This window comes from Carassius carassius, chromosome 4, assembly GCF_963082965.1.
Source record: "Carassius carassius chromosome 4, fCarCar2.1, whole genome shotgun sequence".
Lineage (NCBI taxonomy): Eukaryota > Metazoa > Chordata > Actinopteri > Cypriniformes > Cyprinidae > Carassius > Carassius carassius.
The window spans coordinates 27,736,969-27,763,274 of record NC_081758.1 but is presented as its reverse complement, the minus strand read 5'-3'; the positions used below and the strand labels follow the sequence as shown (position 1 = coordinate 27,763,274).

The following is a 26,306-nucleotide window of genomic DNA, read 5'->3' as shown; positions in this document are numbered from 1 at the left end:
TCTAATACCAATATTGTCCTCTTACTTTGTCTTATTTAATTTTTTGTTGTTGTTGCAACCCATTTAATCTCTCCTTTCTTAATTTTTGTTCTTGTTAGTTATTTGGCATCCCCTCAAACATGTTAGTGGAGGGTTTAACTCACAGAAAGATTGAAGCCAAAGCAGAAGAGGTGAGGCGGATTTATGGACAGTGGCTTTTTACTTTATATTTTTTTTATTCCAAGTAAATACAACATACTAGTGTGTATTTACCCAAATACTAGTGTGTTTACATGGTCCTGTTTAAAAACACTTGATTAGGTACATAAAATTATTATAGGCCTATGAGACATAAAGTGTTTCATAAAAAGCATGTTTTACATTTATATTGTTATACAAAGTTGTTTTGGACAATTGGTATTAAATGGTAAATAAATACAGTATTACTTTACATTTAAAATGTCTTTAAAGAGTTGTTTTAGAGATGGAATACCAAGTATGAATTTTTTTTTTTTTTATCATTTCATGTGCTTCAGAAATCCCTGCTTATGTAGTATTTATCATTTTCAGGTTCTAAGCCCTTTCACCGCTGAACATGCGAAGTATGCCAGGGATGCACTAGCCAAAGCCATCTATGGCCGCACATTCTCATGGCTTGTTAATAAGATTAATGAATCGTTGGCAAATAAGGTATGATTGGTTACATGGTTAGATTTATATAAAAAAATACATGAATTATTTGATGGATTATAGGTCAGTCAATTTATAATATCAATGCAGGATTCAACCAGAAAGACGGTGATTGGACTGCTCGACATCTATGGATTTGAAGTGTTTGATGTGAACAGGTGACCCGGAAGCATTGCAGTTATATTCACTCACTGAATGCATTTATTGTAATGTTTTTCTTCAAGAAAACTTTTAAACGGGGGTTAATGAGTTAACAAAACCAATTAGTAACCTTTTCAATATAGTGTCAGAACAAGCCCTCTAGACACATCTAATAAATAAATGGGTCATCTATCATTTAAAAGAGGTCAGTAAGGATGCATTAATTTGATTGTAAGTGACAGTAGAGACATAATGTTCCAAAAAAATTCAGTTTGAAACAGATCGCAAACTTTTGAATGATGAATGAAAACACACTACGCTGATTACATTATTTCTGTTGTGTATCAATTTTCTTATATTTGTGAAGTAGTAGCTAGATATATAGTTGTGGTCCAAATTCTATATTTTAAAAGACTTTGAGGGACCTGAAAGATTTTTTTGAAGAACAGCGGGCAGTTTAACTGTTCAGGACAAACAGTGGACTTATGAACTGTAAAAAAAAAACCTTGTGGATCATCCAGGCAACAATGCAGTATTAAATATCAAGCGGATGAAAACCTTAAACCAGGGTCATTTTTATAAATTCAGCTATTATTTTATTTTGTGGACTATATGTAAATGTCTATGTGAAATATCTTATTCAGGTCAGTACTAAATAATAAATAGCATGCATTTTGTATGATCCCACCAATTTTGGTAAAATATTTGACATTCATTTACTGCAAAGTGTATGTAAACATTTGACCACAACTGTACATTTTGATGGGTTGATATTTACCGTGTGTATGATTAATGGTGCTTTACTCCTCAGTTTTGAACAGTTCTGTATAAACTTCTGCAATGAAAAGCTTCAGCAGCTTTTCATCCAGCTCACCCTCAAATCAGAGCAAGAGGAGTATGAGAAGGAGGGAATTGAGGTGAATATTTCCAGTACATACAGCATTTATCAACAAGATGCCCTCACCTTCAGATACTAATGTTATAAAAATGCTTTGGGACACAGATCTGCCTCACCTTGTGTTTAAGCATATCTTCAATGATAAACATTTTTTACATATTGACATTTTTCAGTGGGAGCCAGTGCCATACTTTAACAACAAGATCATCTGTGACCTGGTGGAGGAGAAACATAGAGGCATCATATCAATACTGGTGAGTGGAATTGATTCAAGCTGACATACATATTAAGACATGATTAGGTCACAGTCTTTAAGTCATGTATATCCCGCAATTAAAGGATGAAGAATGTTTGCGTCCTGGCGAAGCCACTGATTTTACATTCCTGGAGAAACTAGAGGAGAAGATGTGTGGTCACCCTCATTTCGTCACGTGGGTAGCTTTTCAATCTGAACTGACTTAATTCAAGTATTTCAGTGCTATCATAGCACAAGATGATTTTAAATAAAGGAAAGAGTTTAGCTTCAGTTCTAATTAAACCAGCTAATCAAGGTCTCAAGGATCACTAGAAACTTCCAAGCCGGTGTGTTGGAGCCAAACTCTGCAGGAACCAGCAATGGACACACCTGCATTAAAACAAATCCCTAAAAATAATAATAGATAATTTTGTAGATACCGTATGCAGATCGTTTCCAATTATACTGTTATTACAATCTTATTTGTAATTTAAGATGCAAACTACAATTGAAGTGCTGTGGTAAAGAAGAACTTGTACTGCTGCGAGGCATTATATTTATTTATTTATCAAATTTACTTTCTCTAAATTTCAGGCACAAGTTGGCTGATCAGAAAACACGCAAAACCCTTGAACGAGGTGATTTTCGTCTTCTACACTATGCCGGAGAGGTTACTTACTCAGTTGTTGGTAAGTTATTTAAAGCAAACAAATACGAATAATTTTTTAAAAACATTTCCTTATCTTGACCTGTACGATTTCCTTATGTCAGGATTTCTCGACAAAAATAATGATCTTCTGTACAGAAACATTAAAGAGGTAAGAGGTTCCACGACAGCATGCATTCTCCCTCAGCCTGTCATCTCTGAAAGAAATAATGACTATTAAACAGACATAAATGCAAAAGTTGTTTGTTATTGTTTAAGGTCATGCGACAGTCTAAGAACAGTATTATGCAGCACTGCTTCCATGCTATTGAACCTGATGGCAAGAAAAGACCTGAGACGGTACAGTGAAAGACATTTAAATAGACAATTAAAACAAATAATCATAACATCCTGATTTCTCTTTCTCGCTATCTATATAATATACACTCAATGTACATTTTCGGTCTATAAGATAACAAATATACAGATTGTTTTATTATAGTTTTAGCATAGTAACATTTATAGCTGATAATTTATAGAGCAACTCCTGTATTTAAGTTATTGCAGCACTTTAATATACAGGAATTATTAACCTTTTTTCTTTTTTTTGTAACAGGTAGCCACCCAGTTTAAGAGCAGCCTTGCAGGCCTCACTGAAATCCTCATGACCAAGGAGCCATGGTATGTGCGGTGCCTGAAACCCAACCACTGCAAGCAGCCAGGTGAGCATTTCACTTCACACCTCTGGTTAGTGGTTTTGTCTGCTGAATGTTTTACAAGACCAGTGACCTCTCTCTCACTCACTTAACCTCAGACCGCTTTGATGATGTCATGGTGAGACATCAAGTCAAGTACCTGGGGTTAATGGAGCACCTGAGAGTCAGGCGGGCTGGGTTTGCTTATAGGAGAAGATGCGAGGTCTTCCTGAAAAGGTGCATTTGCATTACGTGTGTTTTCATTGTGACTTCAATTGTCTTAATCAGTTTTATTCATTTGCCAGACATTCTTTGTACTTATCTTCTCTATCAGGTGTTTCTTCTCACCTGCAAACATGTGACAATCCTTGATCCTTTGCAGATATAAGGCTCTATGTCCTGACACGTGGCCACACTGGAAGGGGACACCAGCAGAGGGAGTGCAGCGACTCATCAAACACCTTGGCTACAAACCAGACGCGTACAAGATGGGAAGGTACAAACTTTACAGGCTCCTGCTATGATGTGTTGTTCTAATAGGACCAGAAAATAACGGTTTTCCTGAATTTTTTTTTCCTCTTATTTATTAAGGACAAAAATCTTCATTCGCCATCCCAGGACTCTTTTTGCCACTGAAGATGCATTTGAGATCTGCAAGCATAAATTGGGTAAGGGACCAGTAACATTGGACAAAAGAGGGCTGGCATTCCCTGAAGGTGTCGTGATGATTCTTGCAGCTGATTGGTTGGTGTCTCAAATCTCTTTTGTTACAGCCACAAAAATCCAGGCCAAATACAAAGGCTATAGGGTGAAAGGCCTATACCAGAGGCAGAGGGAAGCAGGTATTAATCTTTTTTGGTTAAAAATACTAGAGATACTTAGGAAACCCATACATATAACATCACTCTTAATTCATTTTTAACAGCTACCAAGATTGAGACATGTTGGAGGGGCCTTCAGGCCAGAAAAGAGAGGGAAAGGAGAGCCTGGGCTGTCAAAGTCATCAAGAAGTGAGACAATTAGCATGTCAGATGATTTATTATTTTATTTTTTTGTGCTGAATGAAAATTCAGTAAACATGCATTAATTTATTTAATTTAAATATGCATTAATTTGATCAAAAGTGAAAAAATTTCCCTTTCAAAGAAATGCTTTCAAAGAAAAAAAAAGTATTACAGTATCCATAAAAATATAAAAGAAATAGTTCACCCAAAAATGAACATTTTGTCATAATTAACTCACCCACAATAATATGGTCACATTTCTTCAAAATATATTCTTATGTGTTCAGTAGAAGAAAGAAATTCATAAAGGTTTGGAAAAACTTGAGGGTGAGTAAATAATAACTTTTTTTTTTGGGGGGGGGGGGGGGACTATTCCATTAAGCGGTTTTCATCATTGACAATAAGAAATGTTTCTTGAGCAGCAAATTGACATATTATAAAAAATTCTGAAGGATCATGTGACACTGAAGACTGTAGTAATGATGCTGAAAATTCAATTGACATCACATGAATAAAAAAAATATATAATATATTTAATTAAAAACTGTTACTTTCAGTTGTATAAATTTTTCACAATATAACAGATTTTTCTGTATTATTTGGAGCAGATAATTGCTACAAATTGTATGATATTTGACCCAATCCTGCAGGTTTATTAAGGGCTTCATGAACAGAAATCAGCCTGTCAGCATGGACAACTCTGAGTATCTGGCCTTTGTCAGACAGAGCTACCTCACTCGACTCAAAGAGAATCTGCCAAAATCAGTACTGGACAAAACCACCTGGCTAACTCCTCCACCCATAATGCAAGAGGTAGTCCATACATTATTGGATCCTTTATTATTGAAACCATGCAAAGTATTGTTTTATAGCTAAAATTAAAATTATGTTTCACTGTAACGATACTTTATTTTGTAATAAATTAATTTATAGGCCTCCGTGTTCTTGCGTCAGTTGCACACACGTCTCCTTGTACGGAAGTATGTTCGAGGGATCAGTGCACAGCAGAAGTTGCAGGTAAAATTATTTTACTTCTCATTTATCTAAATGTATTTTTTTACACTTTATTTACTGGCTGGAATCCGTTTACAGTTTACAGTTCACAGTTCAAATTTATTTTCAGCTGCAAATTAAAGCACTGGCCAGTGACATATTCAGAGGCAGAAAAGAGAACTACCCTCAAAGCGTATACCAGCCCTTTGCTGACACTAGGATAAGTAAGAGTTTATGAATTTATGTTTTTGATATGCTGCTGTTGCTGTAAACCTTTTAATGTGTAAATGCAAAGATCAGGTTATACCTATGTATTATAGCACATTGTTTATTCTTTGTCCTTTCAGGTGAACAAGACATAAACATCAAAGTCTTGCAGCAGATTTGTCCTGAGGGCATTAAGGTACATGCAACTAAGAGCAGTTTAACACCTTTAAACATTAAAATATAAAAATATAAATATAAAAATATATAAAATATTAACTGGCATTAACCGTATGCAACATAATTGGATAACACATATGAAGGTAAAATTGGCACTGAGTTTATGTTGCTCAAATGTTACTGGCAAACTTGCAAGTATCATTTTATTTACTTGCCATTTTACTCACTTATGGAAATTGTTAATTTTGGATCCTGAATGGTTGTAAAGAATGCTTGGGAGAATTTCGGGGCTTTTTAACTAAGATTAGAGTAGGTCCATCTGAACTTTATTTTTCAAACAGACAGGGCCCGGTTCCCCGATAACGCTCACTCTTAGCGCGCTAAGAAGACCTCGAAAGATATATCTTACCAAAGTTGTTTATGTTCCTAAGTGTGTTCCCCGAAGTGTCCCTTAGAAAGCTTCTTAGCACACTGCCTTTTACGTCCAACGTTACAAGAGCGCTGTCCCGAGCGAGGGTGCTGAATTAGTAGGCATCGATTGCTCAGGAATCGATTTTCCACTTCACGCGAATGTGCATTACATCGTTAAGAAAGATAACACGTTCTATGCAAATGAAACATTCCTCAAATTATTACAGTAACATTTATTTTAACATAGTTTAAGTTATCAGTAGAATTTAGACTATAAATTAAATTATCAAATGGTCAGTAATATGTTCACACGATATGTTTTGATGGTTAGATGAACCGGGTATCCCTCGCTAATCATCCACACTCCTTATCCCGTTGTGCCACTTGTGCCGCTTCTTGACATGGGTTTAACGACTTATAAAAATTATATAATACACTTTTATATTAATGGTAGATAATAGGCAAAATGTCAAAAGGGCTTAAGTTTTGACACATAAAAATATTGACATGGACTAAACGGCTCCGCGTCCGGCTCTGTCTTTGATTCAATACAAGGATACGTTGGATCGCTGCCATAGTTGGTCGCTTAATGGACACAACCATGATTACCCATTTATAGATCTTAGCCATTTAGAGCCAAATTGTTTGCCAGATTTTAATTATCAAAAAATTAATTGCCAATTCGCTTTAATTACATTACGAAAAAGCCTAGGCTAATTACCACCATATTAGTTCTGATACCACATAAAGTCAACTTCATAAATAGGCCTGTATCCATTGCGAACATAATTTATTATGAGTCTTAAAAAATAACATAAAATCATTGTTGAGCCACAACAGTGAACATACCATAGTTTGACTTGTACTTCGCTCCGCTTGGCTCCACTGTACAGTAGCGTCTTGAGCTCAAACAACGCTAAGAGAGCTTACGAATGGTCCAGACCAACCTTACGAAAGTGCGACTTACAGAAGATATACTTAGCGTACGAACGTGTCGGGAATCGTGCCATAAGGTTAAGAGAGAGGTTAAGGAATAGGTTAAGAACTACTTAGCGATAAGAACGTTTTGGGGAACCGGGCCCAGATGTTTATATCATTTGGCATGCATGGGGAACTGATGTGATATCTCCCTTTATACAGTACAGCGTTCCAGTGATTAAGTATGACAGGAATGGCTTTCGGCCACGTTTCAGACAGCTGATCTTCACTCAGGCTGCTGCTTATCTGGTGGAAGAGGCCAAAATCAAACAGAGGGTCAATTACAGCTCACTAAAAGGTGCCCAATGCCAGATAATTAAAAGTCTATGATTGTGTGAAATTTGCCATCAATTTAGGTTTCCACAGTTATTTTATTTAAATAGATATTTTATATTGTATATGCACTTCAATATAAACATAAGTACATTGTCCTGTTTCATTAAAAACAGCTGGTAAAGGTGTAAACATTCCACATGTTGGGTAACACACCATTACTAAGTTAGTCAAGTTGAATCCAGTTCCATATAATACCAACCCTTGTTTACATGAGCAATATTTGATTTTTTTACAGGGGTGTCTGTCAGCAATTTAAGTGACAACTTCCTGATTCTCCATGTCACCTGTGATGACACGAAGCAAAAAGTATGCGATGAACAAATATCTTTCACAGGGAGTTTCTGTATGAATTTACTGTCACATGGTAAACTGGAAGAACTTTTGTTCCTTTTCAGTCAGTCGCGTTCAATGTTACGTTGATATTGACATTAGGGGTCTCACTTTTTTTCCTTTCCTTTATTTAAAGAAAGTTCTTTATTACCGAGTGAAATTTGCATGCCAAGCCACTCATCATACATATGGGTATATAAGAATACATTTACTCATTCAGGTTTTTGCTTTGGAGCCGATCGCTTCATGAGCAAGAGAGTTCACTTTGCTATCAACAGATCAGGAAGCATCTTTGCTGTGTTCCTGAATGGCACATTCAGCGATGTTCCTCCCTTGGGTGCCTCAGCTAAAAGAGCAGTTTCCTGTAACCCCTTGCATGGTTGTGAGTGTCTTTCCAGATGTCTTTCCGAAACTGTGTGTTTCTGGGTGCAGTAGTTTCCTTACCTCTGACTTATCACTGACTCGCATGTCTGGGCCATGGATAAGTATTGACTGCACTGAGAGTTCATGTCGATGGCTACGCTAAGATCACGTGAAGGATGAAGGTGCTGTGGCATTCAGTTTCTGGGTCCAGTACTTGTGGTGTATGCCATTAGTCACCCTTGTACTGAACTAGGTGTCCATGCATGAGATTCAGCTTGGGTAAACCTGTATGTTCTTTCTATGGTATGGTTTCCCATGTTAAACCTGTGTCTTTCCCTGGACAGTTCTACTGTTTAGTCCCTGTTATGTCCCCCTAAACTGGGGTCAGGTCAGTGAACCTAGACTGTGCTGCAATCAGTCTTGTGTTTTTCAAATTCCTGCATGAATGTGTCTCCGCACCCCAACGATAGCAGAAGTAATAAAGTGGCTTTTTTTGGCTTCCTCAGTAAGCCCTTTATAGTTGTTTTTTTATACCTGGCTTATGGGGCATTTGGCTAGTTGCGGATTGAGGTGCATCTGTTCTGGCACGGTTGGCTGTCAGCACCTGTACCATCAATTTGCTTAACACAGTTCTGGTTGTGGCTGTTTCCATAGGGACCCCTAACGTCAGTGTCGACATAACGTCAAAAGTGACTGACTGAAAGGGAATGTCTCGGTTATGTTCCCTGCAGAGGTGAACAGAGACGTTATGTCCCTCATGCCACAACCTTGAATTGTACTGAATGTCGGTGTGTTTCTCGGCTCCTCAGGACAAACCTGAATGAGTGGATGCACACCACCATCTTATATACACCTATGTAGGGGGAGTGGCTTGGCATGCAAATTCCACTCGCCAATAGTCATTGGCCATTTCTCGTAATGCTCAGAGGTGATTGGGGCTCCCAAGTGAGATCCCTTACATCAGTATCAATATAACGTCTCCATTACCTCCTTCTGGGAACAAGGGTTACATCATGTAACCGAGACATTTAAATACTGTACATCAGAACAGAAAAAAATACTTGTATTCAACATGTATGAAGTTTTCTGTTGAACTCTGTTTGAACAACCTGTCACTGATATATATACGTATGTGATTGTTAAATATTCTGTTTAAGGGGGACCTAGTCTTGCAGTGCAGCTATGTATTTGAGGCATTGACAAAAATCTGTGTGGTGACAAAAAATCATAGCCTCATCAAAGTTGTTCAAGGAAGGTGAGACATACTTCAATCTGAATTGCATTTGATACTCAGTCCTGCTCACAGATATATATATATATATTACATATTTTTTTTTATTATTTTTTTTTAAACAAGAATGCATTAAACATACACTGAATTGTTGTCATTTTGTAGTGTGAGGTTTGATATCCAGCCTGGCAAAGAGGGCTTTGTTGATTTTAAGAGCAGCAGTGAATCCATGGTCTACAGAGCCAAGAATGGACACTTGATGGTGGTGGGTCCACATAATGCAATGCATACAACTAAATGAATACACTGGAAACATAAACTATATTTAAAGTGTAACCTCTATGTATGACCATTAGTAATTTGCAGGGGTTAAATTGGGCCGGGGCTGAGCAAATATGGTAAATATTGTGCTGATAAAATCTATCTGCACATGTTTTTAAGTCTTTAGTGTTTTTAAGTTTAAACACTCACATTTTTTTAAACCATTCAAGCGCACTAAGCAGCAAAAGAGTACTCCGTTCAATACTCGCACACTTTCTGAGAGACGGTATACTGGTATATTCGGACGGTATATTCTCAGACAGCACCGGTTTTTTTTCGGCTTATTGTGTAAATGTTCTGATACATACAAAATTGTCAAAATGCGTGTCTTGATGAGTGTTCCCGTAAACACAGTCAGTTAAATCTTCAGTGAACGTAAACAACTGAGAAAGAAAACACATGTGTAATGTATATTAGATCCGAGCAGCTGTCTGTTTCATTAATGTTAACCAAACAACAAAAGACAGAAAATCACTCACTGCTCTTGACTGACTTTTGTAACTTTAAGGTTTAATCTGTATTTATTTATACAATGAAGACTATTTAGTGTTTAAGTTTACATTTGATTGCTTAATTCAAATTCTGTAGTATTTCTGTACCTGAATATTAATCGTAAGACATACCTGAAAAACGTAAAGCACTGATTTACTGTCATCAGATATGTCTTTGCACACTGTCAGCATTTCGAATTATTTTGACCAGCATTTTAGTGTTCATAGCAGAAGGCTCTCTTAACTTATTATATTTTACAGTTTGTCCCTTGTTATATAGGATTTTGTAGGCTTTGCATACACATATGCACCCCTTTAAAGTCTTTAACCACGAAGCCCCCAACATAACAAATCACAATATAACCCTTGCTAATGTGTATAAATGAATATATAGTGTATAATTAAACTATTTACATTACTAATTTTGAAGCCATTTATATTTGTATTTTGCAGGAATCTGCAAGGAAAAAATCTCGATGATGAAGTTTTACCTCACAAATCTTCTCTTCAATGGCCCAATTAATGCATTTCATTCAAGTTTTATTAAACACCTTAACTTTTCCTAAAAGAACCTATAGAACGGTGTTTTCCAATGGCCTCCCTAATCAAACTCTCCTAATTCAACTCATCAGCTCATTGGCAGAGACTCTAAGACCTGACCTCAAGGTTCAGTTATGGTGGCAAAATGTGTATTTTTGGGGAACTCCAGAACCAGGGTTGGGAAATACTGCTATAGGATATGAAGTGTGAATTCAAGGGACAAATCATGAAATATCACTGCAATTTAATTACCAAGAGGAAAGGAAAACAAGTCCAGCGGATGTATTAAAGTAGTATAATATTATATAATATTAGTAGTATAATATTGTATAACAATGTATAATATTACATTTCAATTCTGTATTTTCGTAGTATACTCTGAACATTGTCTTTGATGTGTATCTTATAAGCCAAGTTTTGTTATTAATATCCAACATGTCATGAAAATTATTGTCTTGAATCTTGCTAATTGTGCAAATTTCTGATGGACAGAATATATAAAATAGGTTACTTCAAAACACATTTTTTAAATACAAATGTACTTGTATAACTGTTCAGCAAAGACTTGCGTGTGCATCAGTTACTCAGACAAACAAATTTAAATTTTGTTGATGAATTTTGTTTCACATACTGCCAAATCCTGACAACATACTGCATCTTTTGCTTAGCACAGACAAACATACTGAAGATGGCTATATATGCCCAGAACACGAGCAAAACAGTGTATGCATGAAGACATAAACAACATGTGTATATTATTCAAATATAAAAAGCCATTTGATATAAGACACTGTATAAATCTGTATATAGCTCTAATAATAATCATAATTCCTTCTATGTTCCATTGTTGACCTTTATAATATATATCTAGTCCACTCAGACGTGTGTAGCTATTGTGGTGTTAAAATACAGCAAATATCATCATCTGTATAACGTTTAACTTAATGTAATGATAGTCTACCTTTTTTTGTATGTATCTGTTTTTTTCTCTCTCCTGCAAATTCAATTCAGCATCATGACTGCAGTGGTAAAAGGAAATAAAGTGATTCATGATTGAGTTGTATTTTGTGGACATTAAACATGATTTTCTGATAACTATAATAAAAGCTTAAAAATAAAATAAACGAATATATGATGATTCATACATATTTAAATTTTTTCTTGAACTTAGTTTGTATTTAATTAAACGTTAACTTTGTTGCCACCTCGTGGTGAATAAATGGACGATGCTTTTACAGTTTTTCCTCAAATGCTAAAACACAAAAGCCAATCCTCTAAACCAAATGACCAGTTGTCTAAACACATTTACTAAATCTAGCCATCATTTTCCAATATCATAAACACATTTCACATGAAGACACAATTCACAAAACACAATCCTCCGTTCTCATAAATCTTAACACATTTTTTTTTTGCTAAAACACAAGTTGCAAAAGAACTCTGCTCATATTCTCAAATGAAAGCTCATGTGATGCAAAATGCTTGCCACAGTCAGCAATATTTGAACACAATGAACACACCTGGCCTGATTCATTACACACAACGACTCAAAATTGAAGACACTTGTTGCTAATGCTGTGACCACATGTATAAAAGCAAGTTCAGAGTGCACAGAATGCTGAAGATTCCAAACAAACACAATGGATGAAGGCAGAGTCAGGGGAGGGAGAAGAGCTGGCCATGGAAGAAGAGGAGCAGGCCAACGAGGAAGAGGAGTTCAAATCAGAGGAGGAAGAGGAGCAGGCCAACAAGGGAGAGGAGAAGGTCCAGGAGGGAGAGCAAGACAACCTCGCACCATCATTATGGACGAGATGCGAGCAACAGTCGTTGACCATGTCCTTGTCCGTGGCATGACAATGGCTGAAGGAGGACTACAAGTCCGTCCAAACCTGAGTAGGTTCACCGTGGCCACCATTATCAGGGCATTCAGACAACACAATAGGTATTGTACTCTATTGGTTTCTTTTTCACAATACAATTTTACAAGCCTGTGAAAGTAGTCTATTGGTTTCAAATCAGTTGTTACTGTATTGTAAAACATGTCAATTGACAACACATGTTTCTTTCTTTAGAGTTGAACTCTGCGCGACAGAGTATGTGCAAGTAAGTATACATCCATGTTCACAGTACAGTTAGTGGACATACTGTGTTGCTCAGTGGACTACATTACTTCTGGTTCTGGACAATACTGTGCTACCTGATTGACTGTTGTTCTGAACACCTGTACACTTTCACATTTTCACAGAGGATATTACAGTTGGATGCGATGGCCAGACCTCATGAGTACCTCTTCCTGGATGAAGCTGGCATTCAAAGAGCCATCACTGAGGTTCCTGGCCAACGGGGGGGTAATATTACTCTTTGTGCGGCCATGGGTTTGGAGGGGCTTGTCCACCGGCATGCTGTCCTTGGGTCTTACAACACCCAACGTCTCCTCATCTTCCTAGAGGAGCTAAAAGACATCCTTCTGGACCGCCAACACCACCATCCTGGGCCCGCACATCACATTTATGTGATCATTTGGGACAATGTACGCTTCCACAAAACAAACCAAATCAGAGAGTGGTTCACCACCAACAGTAACCACTTTTTAAATGTCTGTCTGCCACCCTACTCCCCTTTCCTGAACCCTATAGAGGAGTTCTTCTCATCGTGGAGATGGAAGGTTTATGACAGACAACCATACACTAGAGAGAACCTCCTAAGGGCAATGGAGCTGGCCTGTGTTGACATCCCAGTGGAGGCCTTCCAAGGATGGATTCGCCATTCCAGGGCGTTTTTCCCACGATGCCTGGCGAGAGACAATATAGCCTGCGATGTGGATGAGGTGATGTGGCCCGATGCAGCTCAGCGACATGATGCCGCACCGTGATTGTGGTGTGAATAAAGTAAATAAAAAAACTTCACACCCTGATCATGTTTTCAAGAGTACTGTTGTGTGCAACATGCAGAATTTACTATAGATGCATACTCTTCATATGAAACTCCCAAATCTAAATGCCTAATCCTCTGCAGAGATTTAAGAACATCCATTACTGTAAAGTTTCTAAAAATGTGCACTGGCAGTTATGAAACAAAGAACCTTCTCACAAATTGAGCATTGTGTTCTCAATTGTTTTGCTGTAGTGTGTAATGATGTGAATAGTGTTTACATTTTTGAAAGCTTCGAGCTGCTCTTTTGGTGAGAAAGTTTGAGTTTTGAAATGAGAAGGTGTGGATGTGTTTATGTAGCTTTAGAGAAGGGTGTTGTGTTTAGACATTGGGGAACATGGAGGAAACGTTTGTGAAATGTGTTTTAGCATTTGAGAAAAACTGTAATAAGGGAGTTGTATTTTGGTGATGTACCTATTTAATCATTTTACTATTAAACTTTTTTGGACAAACGTCAGCCTCTATTTAATGCGCAATGGTTTTTTCAAGTTTATTTCGAGAGCGTGATAACCACCGACTGCAAGTCAGTAGCCCCACACTGCAGGACCACTGATCATATTTCCAGAGAACAGTGTGCAAAACACAAGATATAGTGGGTGTGGTTGTATATATGAAGTGGGAGGAGTTGGAGCTGGATCCAACCACGCCCCTAGATCTTGTGTTCTGCAGTGAAATGAAACTGGCGCTCGGGTTCGTATCAATGTACTGATTGGATGATCTCCGTGTCAATCATTACCTCCCGGCATGACGTAGAAAGACTTCCTCTTTGCTTCTTCCATCGACTGTTGTTCTTAAAATGGCGCCGTTGGACCTAGATAAGTATGTGGAAATTGCGAAACAGTGCAAATACCTCCCAGAGAACGACTTAAAGGTGACTGTTATCAGCAATTATATATTTTTCTCTCAGAATATTAAACATATTCGCTGTTGATTTATTTCTGAAGTCATGTGGTTCGCGGTAATGGCTGGTAGAATAGCAGTGTGTCAGTGTGATGCAGTCGTTAGCGCTACGTGTGTATGAATCCATTCAGTGTGTTCCGGGATTTTTTTAGACGTGCTATCAGAAATAGCAGGATATACGACTAAAGAAAGCAGTCAGTCCTAATAAAGGTGTGTAACCGACTGTTTAATTCTAGTAGATATTCGAGGTGGCTAACTTATGTTGTTGATTTGAAACGCCCATCTACTTAACTTCATCACCCGTTTAGTTAGTCTCATTTATGATATTTGCTAATTTGCAGTTTTTAGCCTTGACTGTGGCTTCCTCCATTCTTGTCTTTAAATAGATCCCGTGTAGGTAAACAGCTTCTGAATTAGACCATAATGCAGTTCATTAACTAACATCCAAGCCACTAATGGGTGATATTAAAAATGTGATTTTAAATTAATTCATATGACTTTAGATGCAGTGATCTGCTGCTTCTGTCATGAGCAGTGATGCCATTTCCTTTGCAAACTTGATCAAACCTGTTGTCTTCTCTTCTATTGCTTTGACAGAGATTGTGTGACTATGTTTGTGACCTGCTGCTTGAAGAGTCAAATGTACAGCCAGTATCCACTCCAGTCACTGTGTGTGGGGATATTCATGGACAGGTGCGAGCGGCCCTATCAATGTGTTTCTGTTATGCACAGATGAGGTGACAATGTCCTTGTTTGGATAATAAAATGCATATTGACCTCAACCTTCTCTTTATCTCTAGTTTTATGACCTATGTGAACTCTTCAGAACTGGGGGACAAGTACCGGACACAAATTACATTTTCATGGTATTGTATCTATAAAGATGATTCTATATATTAAATATTGTTGTGTAGTTCATATTTGGTTACTCATGGGAAACAATGTTTTCCCCCAAGCGTATACTGAAGAGACATTGGTATGTTTTCTTTTCTTCTAGGGTGACTTTGTCGACCGAGGATACTACAGCTTAGAAACATTCACATATTTGCTAGCACTTAAAGCGAAGTGGCCTGACCGCATCACACTGCTGCGTGGCAATCACGAGAGCAGGCAGATCACACAAGTCTATGGCTTTTATGGTGAGACTGCAGAAATCTAATGGATGCATACCATAATAATATACTCATCAAGTATAATAATATTCTTACTGTATTTTGTTGTGCATTTTTGATTTTCATTTTCATTTCCGTTTTTTCCTTCTATTTATAGATGAGTGCCAAACGAAATATGGAAATGCAAATGCCTGGCGATACTGTACTAAAGTATTTGACATGCTGACTGTTGCCGCTGTAAGTATTGTCTTTTGAATACAATTTATATGCATTTTTATTATTTTAATAATAAAAAACGGTAATAATGTTTTATTATTGTTAGACTTTATGCATACAAATAATACCAATATCAATTATGTCTATACTATAATAGTGTACTTAGTACATAATCTAAATGCATTGCATTGCTAGATGTGTTAATTGTATATTTAATGCTTACACTGTACACTTTGATTGAAAATGCCATTTTGCGCTTTATAACCGTCCGAAAGACTGTTTATGGTTATTTTTTCTCTCTTCTGCTGTACTTATTGCGATGTTTTGATTTCTCCCATAGTTGATAGATGAGCAGATTCTTTGTGTACATGGTGGCCTTTCACCTGACATCAAAACTCTGGACCAGATACGCACCATTGAACGCAACCAAGAAATCCCTCACAAGGGAGCTTTTTGTGATCTTGTCTGGTCCGATCCAGAGGATGTGGACACCTGGGCTATCAGCCCAAGGGGTGCTGGCTGGCTGTTTGGTGCTAAGGTTACCAATGAGGTAAGAGCATTCTCTCCATGTACAGTCTGTGTAGACCGATGGGAAGTGTCTCAATGCTTGAGACATTTCTGTAATTACAAGTGGAAATCTGCGTATTGTCACTTACTGTCTGCGTTGAAACAGAGGTGTAGTTGAGAACTACATTTATAAGTAATTTCAAATTGGGTAAAAACTATGACTAAAGTAACCGTATTTAGTTTTGTGGCCTCTGTATTATCTTGGATGAGTTGAATTTCAATCAAACATTCTGTGAGCTGAATATTAGTTTGACAATGAAATATGCAATTCATGCATTGGCTGTTTGATAAAAGTGTGTCATACTATTAAAAGTAAGACATTCAGTAAATGTTTCCTGTCTTGCAAAACATTATATATTTTTTCTCTTTTTCATTAAAGTTTGTTCACATCAACAACTTGAAGTTGATTTGCCGTGCGCATCAGTTGGTTCACGAGGGCTATAAATTCATGTTTGACGAGAAGCTGGTGACTGTCTGGTCGGCCCCAAACTACTGCTACCGCTGCGGTAACATTGCCTCCATCATGGTCTTCAAAGATGTGAACACACGGGAGCCCAAGTTATTCAGGGCCGTTCCAGACTCGGAAAGGGTCATACCACCTAGAACGACAACACCCTACTTCCTCTGAAGTCTTCATTGTCGCCTGTGTCCAGCCCTCTTCTTTTCATTGTTCTGTCAAGAGCTCTTTTATGGTCTTTAATTTCTCTGTTGCCTTTTTTTTTTTTTTTTTTTTCACAAATATTTTTGTAAAGATCGAAGTGCTCTCCAGAATAACAATAGTAAACTATGGTCAGGATTATGGACTGATTGTTCAAGTTGGTCATTATTTGGTCAGTACAATCTTGTTAATGTGAGCATGTGAACGTAATTAAGTGGACATCCTCATGCTGTTCTCAAGCCACTCCTCTTAGGACAGCCATTGACTATCTTAGGACAAAAGTCTATGGTGTAAGAACTCACCTGATCAGAACAATGAGGTGTTTGTGTTTTTTAGAAAACAGATCAGAAACAAAAACACTGTTCTTTTCCCTAGCCTTTAAGTGTAGAAAAGGGTTGAAGCAATGACCAGACAAAAGGACAAAGAAGGCTGTGGTTATTTTGTACATTAATATAATTGTATTGATTTAATCTTCTTTTTCTCAGATTTGTTGTATTTTATTATTGTAGAAGACAGCAGCCCATTTACCAATTAAATATTGAAAATAAACGACTTTATTAAATAACTTTTCTGGCGTTGTCTCCGTATCAATGGAATCACGAAAATATCACTCTTTATTTTGTCTCTCCACACAAGACACTTTTAAAGGCGCTACAGTAAGACACCGCAGAGCGGCGCACGTCCCTTTTAAATCGAACGGTCAGTGCCATAGACGGCAGCACTACCCAAGTCCCGCCTCTATTTGTAAGTTGTATCCTGACTGACATCGCTGCCAACCAATGGAATGTATCGAACGTCACTAACAGACCGGCGGGCGTCTGATAAGCAAGTTAGTTTGAGCGGGTTGCCACAACAGTCAATGAAAATTCAGCTGGCCAAACTGGACCGTCGACCGCAGTAGATGCCGAATGGCAGATACTCCCTGCTCTTCCCTGGGAGGGTGATTTGAATGAGCTGGATGCAAATGACGGTGCGCCACCGCACTGGATGTCTAGATTTGTTTCGGGGCAAGAATCACAGGCGAGCACTAACGTACCTGGAAACGCTGTTCTTGAGGAGCTGAAACAGAAGATACCCGCACCAAACTACACCAGTGCTCAGGTTGGGTCTCAAATCACTGACTTTTTGACATATCACTCGGCGATGTAGTATGCATTAATAAAAAGACGAACACGAGTGAAGTTAACAAGTCTTAGTGGACTAAGATAGTCAAACATCAGTCAGACACACCATCATTAAAATATATTTATTCTGTAGCTTTCGATCAAAGCGAAATATTTCTTATAGAAAGGTGTAGGTATATCATATATATATATATATATACATAATGTGTATATATATATATGTATGTATGTGTGTAAAATAAGCCCGACAGAGCACATCAAATGCATTCAGTCACAGCGTCTGCTAAAGCCACAGTTTTGTCAACTCTGATGGTCATTTTGAGGACATGAACGCTCCTGCTTTCCGAACGTAACGTTACTAAAACCCTGTTAACGCAGCTCTGTTGCCTCTATTGCCGTGACACGATCCAACCTACAGTTTCATCTTTGACAGAGTCACACAGAGTTGTCGTGTGTTACCGCATCCTGATCTGAGAAAGAGACAGACAGCCGTCGCGCTTGAGGTAAGTCATTATAGTTGAGACGCAGGCTTGATGCACCGGAGTAAGTGCATTGCGATGTGCTGGATGGCGAGAAGTGTCACAGTTGTTCTCCACACTGGTAATTGATGTTAAACAACAGCGATCAGTTAAATCAGTCCGCGTTGCTGATCAATGAACGGAACGAGCGCTATTACGCAGTGATACGCTTTACGTTTAGTTTTGGATTTTCACCCTTTGTCTATTGTTGCTTTTAGTCCACCCTGATATTCGAGTCTGGAGTGATATTGTGAATGGAACCCGAGCCAATAAGCATCTCTGTATTATTATTGAATGAAGACGGTTGAAGAATCATTGGCTGTCGCAAGAATTACTATATGTGCAGTCCGTGTTCATTCTGTCCTGCAACAGCACAGGATTGGGTTTTGCAGGGCGCTCGCTGTCTGCTGCTTTTATTGTTCACGATCGGGCTGCATCGGCCGTGCGTGCGTAATCTGAATGTAAGGGCAAGCGCGAATTGTATATTATTGTATAAAAAGCTTATTATGGCTGTGTTATGAATATGCATTGAACTTCAGATGAGGACCTATGATAATTAAGCGAGATTTAAAAACATCGGATGACTGGGACCGAGAACAAAAAGAGAGATTTGTTGCAGAAATTCATGTTTTCTCAGCATCAGCTCTCACACACATCATCTGTGAAAAGAGCCACCAGGTTGCTTGGCTGAAATGACGTCATACAGACTGGCTTGTTATGGAAGAATGAGCTCATGGAAGAGAATTATTCTTCTGTTACTGTAGGTACTATTATATGGGTATTAACTTGTTTAGTTAGCGACAATAATGGGTGTAGTTTTTATCTTAAAATCATTTTATTTGAGCTCCATTGTAAACCGTTTTTAGTTGTCTTCACCCTATTCTAACAGTCCATATCAACATGGTTGTGAATCAAGTAGCTCGGGTCGTGCTGGCAATTAGTGTAGGGCTGCAACACTGAGTACGATATTTCTTGAAGTCCACATGAAATCAAAATTGACCCTATTAACTTACGCATTGGGCACAAAATCCTTAACCACTCCCCTCCAATCATCAGTCTGCTGTGGCCAAGGAGGTGTGATGAAACCAAGCACCTCCCTCTATTTTTCTCATTCAATATTCTGTTTCACTCAGAAATTCATCACAATACTGAATTCGGTCACAACTTGTGGTTCATATGGGCTTGAAAATTTGTGTTTCAGGCAAAGAAATGGCAGTTAGTTTCTGTGTTTTATCCGTCAGTGGAAATGGTTTAAGAATATCCAGCTTTTTGTGTCAACTACACACATGGTCTTACTGGAAGAGATGGGGATTTTTTCCTCCCATGCTCAAAACATTCTGTGGTTTTTCTGTTTCCCACACTGTGCACACTAACGGTGCGTTTCACTTTGTTCTCCTAAGCACTTTCCTTTTTGGAATCCCATCGCCATTTTGAAGCACGTTCAAGTGGATGATGGAAGTTTGTATGAACTCATATGTAAAACTTCAGGTAGCTCCATAAATCACAGAGCAACACAACTGTGATGTTACAGCAGATCATGCTTAATTTACCCCTACCTCACAGCAGTGGCAAAGCTACATAAGGGCCAGGGTGGCACTGGCCCCTACTCAGATTGACGGCTGGCCCGCCCTATCAAATGAGGAAAGAAAAATCCTGCTCACATTACAATAATTGCTCAAATACATGATAAACATACAAATACATACAAACAACTTGTATGTGTAAACAAGTAAAAGAGAAAAAAAAAGTAAGTAGTCATAAGATCCTGGTGGATGAGTGCTGATCTTCCAGTTTCGCGCTTTTATTCTGTTGTGAATGCAAGAGCTGTCAATATAAGCGATCAATCCAGTCCAAGCGTGCTCCCGCCGTAAAACAGTCCCCGATTGGTCTTTAGTCATCATCCCATCCATCATGCCAGTCCATGAGGTCCAGTTTAACAAATGACAACAATAACAAACGATGTTGGAAAACACTGCGTCATCATCACAATGCGATTGCATCTTAGATGTTCAAAGCAGTATATGTAATGTCACTCTAATGGCTGGAATACACCGCACAACTTTTACCCTGATTTACAGTCTGGAGAAGTCCACGCAATAGTTGCCGAAAGTAAAGAGCCAGTCTGCAGATTTGAGTCGACAGATTTCATAGAAAATCATGTATTGTATGATGGTTATGATTTTTAGCTTCAGACTTTTATTCAATCCAGTCGGAGCAGATCAAACAGGTTTGATATTTTCAGCCGATTCTGAACCACACATTGTTTTCATTTTTCATGCATCTGCAACAAGCCGCACACTTCTGCATGAGTTTGTTGTGATTGGAATGACTTTAAAGAGATACTCCACCCCAAAATGAAAATGTTATCATTAATCACTTAACCCCATGTCGTTCCAAACGTGTAAAAACTTTGTTCATCTTCAGAACATAATTTAAGATATTTCGGATGAAAACCGGGAGGCTTGAGACTGTCCCATAGACCGCATAATAAAATACACGTTCAAGGTCCAGAACAGTCGTCAGAATAGTCCATCTGCCATCAGTGGTTCAACCGTAACGTTATTAAGTGACAAGAATACTGTTTGTAAGCAAAGAAAACTAAAATAATGACTTTATTTAACAATTCCTTTGTCAACAGTCTCTTCTGTGTCTCTCCACATCACTCAAACTGCCTACACTCTTCTGCGTCAGCCGCCCCACATACACACAGAAGAGACTGTGATTGCAAGCTGGTTTCTAAGCATATCAAAGGCTTTCTGTTTGTGTCCTGTGTTATATAGTGTATATATACAGGTATACTCAATCCGAGCAGCTGAGTCCTTAGCAATCTTCAAGAATCTGTAAAAAACACACCTCTTCCATCTTTATTTGACCCTCTAACTTTAGCACTCACTATTCTAATTCTATTCTTAAAAAAAGTATCTAACTAGCTTTCTAATCTTTTTGTATTCTGTCTGTTTTCTTTTCATGTATTATTATTATTAATAACAAAATTAATATTAACAAAATTAACAAAAGCAAAAAAAAAAAAAAAAGATCTAACACTAGCTTGCTCTATTCTTTTTCTATTCTGTTTTCTTTTTATGGATTATATTATATAAAAGCCCTTGCTGTGTACTGCGTTAAGCTAACTGAGACTTGTTATAGCACTTGTATATCATTGTTCTTTTGTTGATTTTGATTGCTTTCATTGTCCTCATTTGTAAGTCGCTTTGGATAAAAGCGTCTGCTAGATGACTAAATGTAAATATAGGACACCTGTCCTATTTTTCTCTGAGTTTAGTTCTTACCTCATTCCTGTGTGGATCTGAATACTGTTATAGAGACTTGGGCTCTTTTGCTACCAAGTCCACCATGTTTTGACTCACTCAAACTCTCACTCTCTGTTGAGTCCTGATGTTTCACAGTAACGGTATTCCATTAACATGAGCAGTCATGTAGGCCTTTCAGCATAATATTTGGTGTATGCCTAGATGCCAGTTGAATTAATTTTCAGTACTATTAATAGAATGTGTTTGGTGATGCAGTGACTGCCAAAAGTGATATATAGTAGGATACTGATTTGGCATATATTTTCAGTTGCATGTGTAGGTTCCATACAGGACAAACATACACATACTGCCTCATCCTGCAGTTCTTTTGCTGCAGATGCATAGCTCATGCATTTTTATGGAAGAAAAGGAAATGTGGGTCAAGCGAACACATCTGTGCATGAGGCCTTTTACCACTGCTGGCTTTAGAGCAAGAGCATGCATGCGTTTCCTTCATGAGACAAGGAGATCTTTCTTATACATGCCTCATTTCCACTCTTACCATCAATTATCCAAAGCCCATCTTCCATTCATTCCTAGATTGCATTCATAAAGGTTTAGAGGAAAAGTTGTTTGTTTCACCATAAAATCTCACATCCTGAGTCTTATGGCTGATTCTGTTCCATAGCTCTGTGTCTATATATGCACATATTGATCATTTCAATTAACACTTGTTACAACCTAAATATAAAATATCTTGAAAATTCTTCAATATATTTGAAAATGTAATAGATCCTTCAGAAATCATTCAAATATGCTGATTTGCTGCTCAAGAAACATTTCTTATTACTGCTTATTATTCTTGTGGAAACTCCGATAATTATTTTCAGTATTCTTTGATTAATAGGCAGTTCAAAAGAATGGCATTTATTTAAAGTGTAAATGTCAGTTTAATGCACTCTTGTTTAATAAAAGGATTAATTTCTTTCCAAAGAATCTTATTGACCCCAAACATTTGAACAGTAATGCATGAAAATTAAAATGACATTTTCTTAAAGGAACACATTACACACTCATTTACAGTCCTTAATCTACTCAAATCAAGGCTTTGATCAAGTTAATTAGTTTGTGTTGATTTATAAAAATGCATGAAGATCAACCTTTCTGTTAAAAAAGTTACATTTTGCCAAACTACACTTGAAATCATCAAGTTATAAAATGAGTACCATTGTATTTATACATTTAATATTTTACTATCAAAAACATTTACATTTTTGAACTAGTTAAGAACTTGCATAAGTTTATACATTTTAATATTAATATTAAATTAGCTTAGATTTCTGACACATGAAAACTGTAGTATCTGTCTCATGCTGAAAAAAGAGGATGAATTCAATTGAGAATCACTGCAGAGGCTGTGCAAACAACCAGTGTGAAACGCTGAACGTGCTTCCTTAATACAAGCATGTTTAAAAGTTAGGCATGATGTAAGGTGAATGATACAGAGATGTAGGCTACACATTCATGTAACGTGTGTGCACAATGTGTCCTGTTATTAAGCATCTCACATTTCTGTAATCTATAATGCACGTATGTGACACAAAATGTATTTTTAATAGTTATTTTATTTTATGTGTCAGCTAATGAGAAATGCTTGTCGACAGTTGACAGTTATATTGTTTGTTATAATACCTTTACAGTAGAAAACTACGGAAAGCTCAGGAGTAGGGCTGGGCGATATATCGAATATTAGCGATAATATCGGAATAATTTTGACGACGATGTACAATTTGAATATATCGGGAATATCGAATATTTCAAATTCAAGCATACTTTCCCAAAAGAACGCGCCGAATGTCCAAAAAAGGAACCTGTAACTGCTGACTGCTCTACGCCCCTCTACTACGAGAGCTGTAATGATAGCGGTTGCCAGATAACAATAGTTTAAATCTCCGAATCAGAGCTCCACTGTTACAAGGATACATTTTCTGCCCAGTGTTTGCTTATTTTAAGCAATCTGGCAACCATGCGCACGTGCTCACTCCTCATTGCGGAAGAGCCGCCGACGATAATCTGAAAACACTAACAAGCTGGAATTGAGCGATCTAATGAAAGCGTCGTTCAGCCGGTCTGTGTTCTGTCGTGAGATCTCAACTGTATTGTATGCATTTGTGATCGCAAAATAAATGCACTTACTCGACCGCTGATGTTTGAATAGAGAAACATAGGCTATGGCCATTTGGAATTACTATTGGGGAATTTCACAGATATGTTTAGCAGTTTCCATAATATAGACCGAGAGAATGCAAAAGTCTTTGGTATTCATTTATATATATTTATATATAAGAAATAGCTATGTGCTTCAGCAACTAGCTCCCCATCTAAGAGGGTTTTTAGTGTCAGTAGGAACATAGTTTCATTCCACAGAGCTTCTCTTAAAACCACAGACAGTTGACAGACTTGTGTTCTTAGCTTAAAAACTTGTTAAAATAATTAAAATAAAATACTTATTCCAGTTGCATAGTTTAAATTGTGAATTGCATGCACTAAAAAGTTGACAGAATGCACTTTCTGTAACTGTTCCTTAATTTGCACTGCTTCAGTTACATATAGGCCTACATGTATTCATTTAATAAAAAGCAGTAAGTGATCTTTTGGTCTCGATTTTTTAACTGCTTAAATAAGCTGTTTAATCTAAATGTTTTTTTTTTTTTTTTTTAATGGGCAAAAGAAAATCATGTTTTATTTTTTATTATTTAAATGCAAATGCAAACATATCGAGATATATATCGAATATCGTAAAAAATTTGACAATATCGAGATCATCATTTTTTTTTTGTATATCACCCAGCCCTACTCAGGAGCCCTGAAAGTATGTGATTTTACATTTTTTAGATTAGATCTACAGAGCTTTATCTGAGCTAATAAAGTAATGTATGGCATATATGCCTACAAAAGAAATATTATGTTGTCAGAATACACATTTTAAATGCCCATTGTGCTTTTAAGAACCAGATGGTCTCGTTACCAGCAGGAGCTAACAGGGCTTTGGTAACAAGCTAAACCTTGACCTCTGTGGTAGAGTCAGCCTTTTCCCCTCATTTGTACATCAAACTAAATTCAGCATCTTAACCTTGGTGCTTTACGAATTTGCATTGCAATGTTTTTGTTTTTTTATGATCGAGTATGTACTAGCATTGTATTTTGTCCAAGCTTAAATAATGAGTTTGCTAACTACTGTGATAATTAAATTATTGTTTTAATTGGGACATCATCTTTGGTGAAAAATCCCCAAAATATTCTCTGAATTTGTTGACAGCAGTTGAAATGAAAGGTGGACTGAAACAGTCCATATGTGGACCATGGTGAGCCATCTGGAGGCTGAGCAGGGGTGATGGACATGCTCAGGTCTTTTCTATTCAGACCACCTTGGACTGACAGCTGAATGTTTGCCTTACTACCCACTGGGTCTAACCACATGCATGCATGCACGCACAAACACACACACAAGCTGACACTGTACAATGTTTTAGGCAATAAATGATGTTTCTCCCTGCAGTGGCTTCCAATGTCAGCACAATACATCACACAAATCTTGCTCTTATTGGTGAGAATAGGCCTTCAACATACAAATTAAGCATTTATTCTCCTAGATGCGGAGTTCGAGTTTTACATATATCTAGACATGATGCTTCTTTCAAAATCATTTGTAAAATTGTTGACTACATTTGAGTCAAGGCTATTCAAGTTTCTTAACACTTCATAAATGAATCTCAGCTGACCTTCTAGTTTTTTTCACAAAGCTCAGTTAAATTCATGCTTTGCCTATGCATTATAGCTATTTATCATGGTTCCTCCTCTCACTTTGGTCTCTCCCCTACTCTGTCCTCAGTTGGTCCGATTTAACATCTGATCTGAGCAGTAAGCACAGCACAGTCAGCCTTAGGGGCCGTTCACATATCGCGTCTTTTGCGCGCTCAAATTCGTTTTTTCCAATGTAGGCGTGCGGTATGCACGCTCATAATGGAAGCGATGCGGTTGCGACGCGCACGCGGTGCGACGCGCCCGTTTTTTCCAGGCGTGTCCGCACCGCATCGAGCTAAAAACATTTCAACTTTTCAGAATGCCGCAAGCGCACCGCGGGTCATGTGACAAGAACTAACCAAATCAGCTTCATCCTTTCCCGTAAAGCCTGGAACACACCAAGCCGACGGTCGGCCGTCGGGCAGTTTTTGTGCGTCGGCCGACTAAGTTTCCTCAGTGTGTTCCGCATCATCGGCTGAAATTGGTCCTCGTCGGCTTTTCTTCTGCTGATTCGACATGTTGAATCGGCGTCGGGCCGTCGGTGAAAGAGGGAAATCTG

At 37.7% G+C, this 26,306-nt stretch overlaps 3 protein-coding genes across 8 annotated transcripts in view; all 3 read left to right on the top strand.

The window, feature by feature from the left end:
• The window catches only part of LOC132135242 (unconventional myosin-Ih-like), a 33,105-nt gene extending 20,585 nt beyond the window's left edge, over positions 1–12,520 (top strand). Inside the window, exons 13-36 of the mRNA XM_059547183.1 lie at positions 99–190; positions 534–669; positions 760–827; positions 1,622–1,727; positions 1,882–1,962; positions 2,048–2,139; positions 2,538–2,632; positions 2,715–2,761; positions 2,869–2,949; positions 3,206–3,311; positions 3,404–3,521; positions 3,667–3,780; positions 3,876–3,952; positions 4,058–4,126; positions 4,210–4,294; positions 4,939–5,101; positions 5,222–5,305; positions 5,412–5,505; positions 5,629–5,684; positions 7,217–7,352; positions 7,626–7,696; positions 9,241–9,338; positions 9,480–9,579; positions 12,263–12,520. Coding sequence (XP_059403166.1) covers positions 99–190; positions 534–669; positions 760–827; positions 1,622–1,727; positions 1,882–1,962; positions 2,048–2,139; positions 2,538–2,632; positions 2,715–2,761; positions 2,869–2,949; positions 3,206–3,311; positions 3,404–3,521; positions 3,667–3,780; positions 3,876–3,952; positions 4,058–4,126; positions 4,210–4,294; positions 4,939–5,101; positions 5,222–5,305; positions 5,412–5,505; positions 5,629–5,684; positions 7,217–7,352; positions 7,626–7,696; positions 9,241–9,338; positions 9,480–9,579; positions 12,263–12,520 — 2,427 coding nt within the window. The remainder of the gene's footprint in view (positions 1–98; positions 191–533; positions 670–759; positions 828–1,621; positions 1,728–1,881; positions 1,963–2,047; positions 2,140–2,537; positions 2,633–2,714; positions 2,762–2,868; positions 2,950–3,205; positions 3,312–3,403; positions 3,522–3,666; positions 3,781–3,875; positions 3,953–4,057; positions 4,127–4,209; positions 4,295–4,938; positions 5,102–5,221; positions 5,306–5,411; positions 5,506–5,628; positions 5,685–7,216; positions 7,353–7,625; positions 7,697–9,240; positions 9,339–9,479; positions 9,580–12,262) is intronic.
• A 1,789-nt stretch (positions 12,521–14,309) lies between these two features.
• On the top strand, positions 14,310–17,616 carry LOC132139662 (serine/threonine-protein phosphatase 6 catalytic subunit). 2 transcript variants are annotated; one of them, XM_059548183.1, is made up of 7 exons: positions 14,310–14,468; positions 15,095–15,190; positions 15,298–15,363; positions 15,495–15,636; positions 15,767–15,846; positions 16,166–16,375; positions 16,772–17,616. In XM_059548183.1, exons 1-7 carry the CDS (start codon positions 14,394–14,396, stop codon positions 17,018–17,020), a joined length of 918 nt encoding a protein of 305 aa, XP_059404166.1. In that variant the 5' UTR covers positions 14,310–14,393; the 3' UTR covers positions 17,021–17,616. The 2 variants fall into 2 exon arrangements, with proteins under 2 accessions (XP_059404166.1, XP_059404167.1); XM_059548184.1 differs by lacking the exon at positions 14,310–14,468 and adding an exon at positions 14,555–14,707.
• A 251-nt stretch (positions 17,617–17,867) lies between these two features.
• Positions 17,868–26,306, top strand: part of LOC132139660 (protein SCAI-like) — a 30,675-nt gene continuing 22,236 nt past the window's right edge. For 3 of the 5 annotated variants that reach the window (XM_059548178.1, XM_059548181.1, XM_059548177.1), the window contains exons 1-2: positions 17,868–18,151; positions 18,608–18,677. The gene's annotated coding sequence lies outside the window, so the exon portion shown is untranslated. The remainder of the gene's footprint in view (positions 18,152–18,607; positions 18,678–26,306) is intronic. The other 2 variants (XM_059548180.1, XM_059548179.1) reach the window with 1 other exon arrangement.

Coding starts and splice junctions, on each gene's coding strand:
- LOC132139662 (XM_059548183.1), top strand. CDS start 14,394: ATGGCGCCGTTGGACCTAGATAAGTATGTGGAAATTGCGAAACAGTGC. Junction 15,637..15,766: donor ACAAGTCTATGGCTTTTATG/GTGAGACTGCAG, acceptor TTCTATTTATAG/ATGAGTGCCAAACGAAATAT. Junction 15,847..16,165: donor ACATGCTGACTGTTGCCGCT/GTAAGTATTGTC, acceptor TTTCTCCCATAG/TTGATAGATGAGCAGATTCT.